The sequence below is a fragment of the Rhagoletis pomonella genome, unplaced genomic scaffold (genome assembly GCF_013731165.1).
Source record: "Rhagoletis pomonella isolate Grant_MI unplaced genomic scaffold, Rhpom_1.0 Rhpom_scaffold_10424, whole genome shotgun sequence".
NCBI lineage: Eukaryota > Metazoa > Arthropoda > Insecta > Diptera > Tephritidae > Rhagoletis > Rhagoletis pomonella.
In genome coordinates, this window is record NW_023468951.1 from 1 (window position 1) to 5,637 (window position 5,637).

Below are 5,637 nucleotides of genomic sequence, written 5' to 3' on the forward strand. Positions count from 1 at the left end.
TAACAAGAAAGCAACCCGCACCGCAAAGGAAGTATTCTGCCGCAACATTTTGGTCCTTCGAGCCGGATTGCTCAAGGATTCTTTAAAAACCCGCATAATTTAACAGATCGCTGTGACTTTCATTCGTCCCCTGCAAAGTTGCGCTATTCACTTTTAGCGCATATATACATACATACATACATATTTATCTTATTGCCTTTGGTTTTTCTTTGCAAATTCAACCGCATAAATTATACCCACCTGCAAGTAAATTATTGAAAAATAAAAATGTCGGAATTTGTAAAAACGCGAGATTCGGCCCTCAAAGCTATCAAAAGATACTTGACAAAGAGCCTAGATGAAACATTCATGCTCGACATAGATGGCGTCGAGAGTTATTTAGGGTTATTGAGTGAGCAATGGAACCGGTTCAACACCGCTCAAGATGCCGTGGAAAATTCGTGTGGAAGTGAAAACGCCGATGTGGAGGATAATGTTCGCGAACAGGCCGAATCTTGGTATGCCACGGCTCTGGCAAATTTTAGGCGTGTGCAGAAATGTAAAGTTTATCCTTCATCGCAACCCACAACCGCTTCACCCATTGTTTCTGCATCCATACGTCTGCCCAAAATTGATCTTCCAACGTTCACTGGCGATTCCACTGAATGGACTGCCTTCTATGACTCCTTCCGTTCATTAGTTGATGGCAATGCTGCCTTGTCAGGGGGGGCAGAAGTTGCATTATCTGCGTAGCTGTTTGAAGGGGGATGCGCTGAGTATAATAAGTGGATTCCAGATCAGTGACGCCAACTACGATGAGGCTTGGAATCTACTTAAATCGCGTTACAAAGTTATGCGCGTTATCGTAGAGGCACACCTTAGGGCAATCGCGGAGGTTAAAAGGGTCACAGACGACACCGCTGATGCTATAAGGAGAGTTTTGAATGCATTTCAACAGCACATACGGGAGCTCAAAGCACTAGGGCGTCCTGTCGATTTTTGGGACGATTGGCTGGTTCACGAGATCGTTTCCAGACTAGCGTTTGAGACCAGGAAGCAGTGGGAGCTGTCATTATTAAGCGACGAACCACCAACCTTTGAACAGCTGACTGAATTTTTGGAGGTAAGGTGCCGCTCTTTGGAGATGCTCATCACGCCAGCAAATCAAGTAGCAGAAAAACCAACTGTGTCAAAGGCGTTTGGAAAGTCAACTAAAGTTTTTCACGCTATCTCGGAACAGCCAGACACGCGTTGTATGTACTGCGATGAATCCCATAAAATTTATGCTTGCGAGAAATTCCGTGACCTAGATCGCACCGCAAAGTCGAGATTCATTCAAGAAAGCAAAGCTTGCTTTAACTGTTTGAGTCCAGGACACTACAAGGATCGCTGCAATAGTGGCTCCGCATGCCGTATATGCAACCAACGACATCATACGCTGCTCCATGGTGTGGGAACATCAACCGCTACATCCGCCCATTTTGTCGCCGAGGCTAACCGCACCGTTCCGGATACGTCATCCACAACCATCCCCATAAACGCGTCTGCTAGCACCAGTTCGCCGACGAATGCCAATGCTGTCTCATCATACTTGAGCTCTGAAGAAACCCCGCTTCCTCTAACGCAACAAACTGTGTTATTGTCCACCGCCTCTGTAAAGGTTCGCGATTGCGCCGACCGATGGCAGACGGCGCGCTTATTATTTGATTCTGGTTCACATGCCACATTCGTCACTGAGGCATGTGTACAACGCTTGGGTCTACCCCGTAAATCGTCTTCGGTAATTGTCACCGGAATAGGTTCATCGCAGGGAGGCCACTGTAAGGGTGAGGCATCACTCGTACTCTCGTCCTACTTCTCCAAAGATCGCTATCCCGTCGAAGCCTTGATTTTGCCGAAAATCACTAGCGACTTGCCGTCGCATACTCTGGACATTCCTGAATGGCCGCATATTCAGGGTTTGGTCCTAGCTGACCCGCAATTTATGAAACCCGGTCGCATCGATATCTTGGTTGGTATGGATATTATGAGTCGTCTCATCTGTCCTGAACTTCGTAAAGGTCCACTCGGCGCACCTATGGCGCAAAAGACGGTCTTTGGTTGGACCTTGTGCGGAAGTATCAAAGCTTCACCTTCGCCACCGATCAACGTACAGTCGCTGCACTGTGATGTGCAACTCGATCGCGCGCTAACGAGGTTATGGGAGCTTGAGGAATCTCCGAAAAAACCTCATCTCACACCCGAAGAGAGCTTCTGCGAAGATCATTTCGCTTCTACGCACCAAAGATCACCTGATGGCCGCTTTCTAGTGGAGTTACCGCTGAAAGCAGACGTGCCATTGGGTGAATCTCGCGACCTTGCCGTGCGAAGTCTATTACGCATCGAACGGAGGATGACTCGGGACAATGCGTTGCAAGCGCTATACAACGAGTTCATGCAAGAACTAATAGATATGGGACATATGGAACCTGTACCCGAAGAGACGACTAATGCAGTGTATTATATGCCGCATCACCCAGTGCTGAAGGAGTCGAGCGTTACGACGAAGCTAAGGGTCGTTTTCAACGCTTCTGCCAAAACCACCTCCGGGAATTCGCTCAACGATGCCCTTTGTGTTGGGCCGCAATTGCAGCACGACCTGTACGCTATATTGTTGCGTTTCCGTATGCACCGCTTCGCTGTCACCGCCGATGTTGCGAAGATGTACCGTCAAGTATGTGTGTCACCGAAGCACATCGACTTACAACGCATCGTTTGGCGTGCACATCCATCTGCGCCAATTCAAGATTACCGCATGCTACGAGTAACTTATGGTGTGGCGGCTGCTTCTCATCTGGCCGTAAAGGCGCTGCAACAAACTGCCAAGACTTCTACGAACGATTCCGAAAAAGCTATTTCAGTTATCCTTAGAGATTTTTACATGGACGATCTTCTTACTGGTACATCTTGCAAAACCGAACTTCAGTCCCTGCAACAACATGTCTCACAGATTTTAATGGAAGGAGGCTTTGAGTTACGAAAGTGGGCATCGAACTGTAAGGAGCTCAACGAGAGTATTTCCGAATCTTCGAGGGGTATTTCGCACTACGTAGTCGATGGTAAAGACGTTCACGCGCTGGGTCTGATGTGGGACACCGAGGGAGATCATTTCACATTTGCCGTCAATTTGAAGAAAGAACCCGCAACCCTAACCAAGAGATCCCTCCTAGCCGACGCTAGTACGCTCTTTGACCCGCTGGGTTTACTCGCTCCGGTCACAATAAAGGGTAAAATGTGGTTTCAGGACGTTTGGCGTTCTGCAGTTGGGTGGGACGACCCAGTACCACCCACAATCGAAAAGGCTTGGCGAGATCATCGAGTAGAGCTACAGAACTTGAAGGAGTTGAAGGTCGATCGCTGGATTGGATCCGGAATGGCCGGCTCATTCACGGAGCTGCACGTGTTTGCTGACGCTTCCGAACGAGCTTACGCCGCTGTGGTATACGCCCGCACTTTGCAACCCGACGGTACTGTTGCTGTAAGCCTCATTTCATCGAAAACTAAGGTTGCACCGCTTAAACCCACGACTCTACCCCGCCTTGAACTTTGCGCTGCACATTTAGCCTCGAAGTTGGTCCGAAACGTGCTGCACAGTTGGGGTAATCTTCGCTACCCGCTATATGCTTGGACGGATTCAACCATCACCTTAGCCTGGCTACAAGCACATCCTAGCAAATGGATAACCTTTGTAGCTAACCGCGTTGCCGAAACCCAAGACGTTTTGCCGCCGAATAGTTGGCATCATGTAAGGTCTGAATTGAACCCAGCTGACTGCGCGTCCAGGGGTATATCGCCGTCTGATCTCCTTTGTCACAAACTTTGGTGGAACGGTCCTGAATTTTTGAAAGGTACAGACCAGTTTTGGAAGAAAGAGTCGACAAATCAACACGCAACCGACATTGGCGTTCGAAACAAAGTTGCAGCAAACGTTTCAAATTCAAACGATTACTGGCCCGTCATTACAAAATATTCGTCGTATTCAAAGCTACGTCGCGTCATTTCATTCTGCTTACGATTCGTTTGTAACATTCGAGCAACTAAGCGTCTCGTCGAAAAACGCCATGGTCCTCTAAGCGGGTTGGAGCTGGTCGAAGCGGAGCGCCGCTTAGTTAAATATACGCAAAACTTTCACTTTGCCAATGAGATCTCTCACTGCAGCGCAAATAGGCCGATCCCGCTACGTAGTAGCTTGGTGCGTTTGCAACCATTTCTGGATCCCAACGGTATTCTCCGTGTAGGTGGACGACTGAAATCCGCAAATATTTCAAACGACGCGAGGCATCCAATAGTTTTGCCCAAGAATTCTCCGCTTTCACGCCTCATCATCTCCGATATACATTACTTTACTTTGCACGCTGGGCCACGTATAATGCAGGTCGTATTGCAGCGTCGTTATTGGGTGATTGGAGCTCGTAGTTTGATCCGCAGCATTTATCACAAATGCGTCAAGTGCACTTGCATCAATCGTAACGCTGCCTCGCAGTCAATGGGTGACCTTCCCGCGTCCCGTACGACATATGCTCGTTGCTTCACACGCACTGCCGTGGACTTTGCTGGACCCTATTCATACAAATATACTTACGGAAGAGGAGCTAAATCTACGAAAGGATATATATGTTCATTTATTTGTATGTGCACTGGTGCGATGCATCTTGAATTTGTAGGGGATCTATCGACACCAGCTTTTCTCAACGCGTTCAAGCGTTTCATAAATCGAAGAGGGTATTGCAAGACCATGGTATCTGACAATGGCACGAATTTCGTTGGAGCTGAAAAGGAACTGCGCAACAAGTACGAGCAGTGCATGGCTGATGATGCGCTTCAGTCGTTTTTTGCTGACTCCAATATTGAGTGGCATTTCAACCCGCCGACCGCACCACACATGGGTGGATACTGGGAAACCGGTATCAAACGTATCAAATACCATTTGAAGCGTGTTTTAGGAGATACCTTCCTTTCGTACGAAGACTTCAGTACGCTATTAACTGAAGTGGAAGCTTGCGTTAACTCTCGCCCACTATGTGAAATTTCAACAAATGCTTCCGACCTCGAAGCCTTAACACCTGGACATTTTATTATCGGCGAACCTCTGAAGTCCATCCCAGAACCTGAGGGTCAAGGGTTCTGTGGAAATCTCCATCAGAGGTGGCAATTAATTTCAGAAATGCGACGACATTTTTGGCGTCGTTGGAAAGACGAGTATCTCTTGAGTCTGCAACGTCGCACTAAATGGTTTCGTCCTTCACGTAATTTCGAAGAAGGAGATATAGTAGCTATTTTCAACGATCTCACCCCTCCGACTAAGTGGACACTCGCAAGGGTAATTCGGTGTCACTCAGGAGTTGATGGCCGAGTACGTGTTGTTACAGTGAAGACTGCAACCGGGGAATACAAGAGACCAATAACTAAATTGTGCCTTCTACCGACTAAGGAAGATTTATTTTGCTGATGAAGACCTTTAGACTAAGAATGAAATTCATAACTTTAAGTATTTTTTTTTTTTTTAAGAAACAAAGTAATTGTAAATTGAACGTATCATTTATCTAACTTAGATAGTTCAAGGGCGGCGGTATGTTGAGTTCAAATTTGCATGTTCTTAAATGAAGTTTGTTGGATCTT

General features: G+C 47.2%; 2 protein-coding genes across 2 annotated transcripts; both read left to right on the forward strand.

Annotated features, from left to right (window-relative positions):
- The first annotated feature begins 267 nt into the window (after positions 1 to 267).
- LOC118756471 lies at positions 268 to 732 on the forward strand. Its single transcript, XM_036491234.1, has one exon. It carries the CDS (start codon positions 268 to 270, stop codon positions 730 to 732), a length of 465 nt encoding a protein of 154 aa, XP_036347127.1.
- Positions 733 to 1,123: 391 nt separating this feature from the next.
- On the forward strand, positions 1,124 to 5,338 carry LOC118756470 (the record flags this gene model as incomplete). The annotated part of the gene is made up of 1 exon (XM_036491233.1): positions 1,124 to 5,338. A coding segment is annotated over exon 1 (4,215 nt), but the record flags the coding sequence as incomplete, so codon positions are not given.
- Between the last annotated feature and the right edge of the window lie 299 nt (positions 5,339 to 5,637).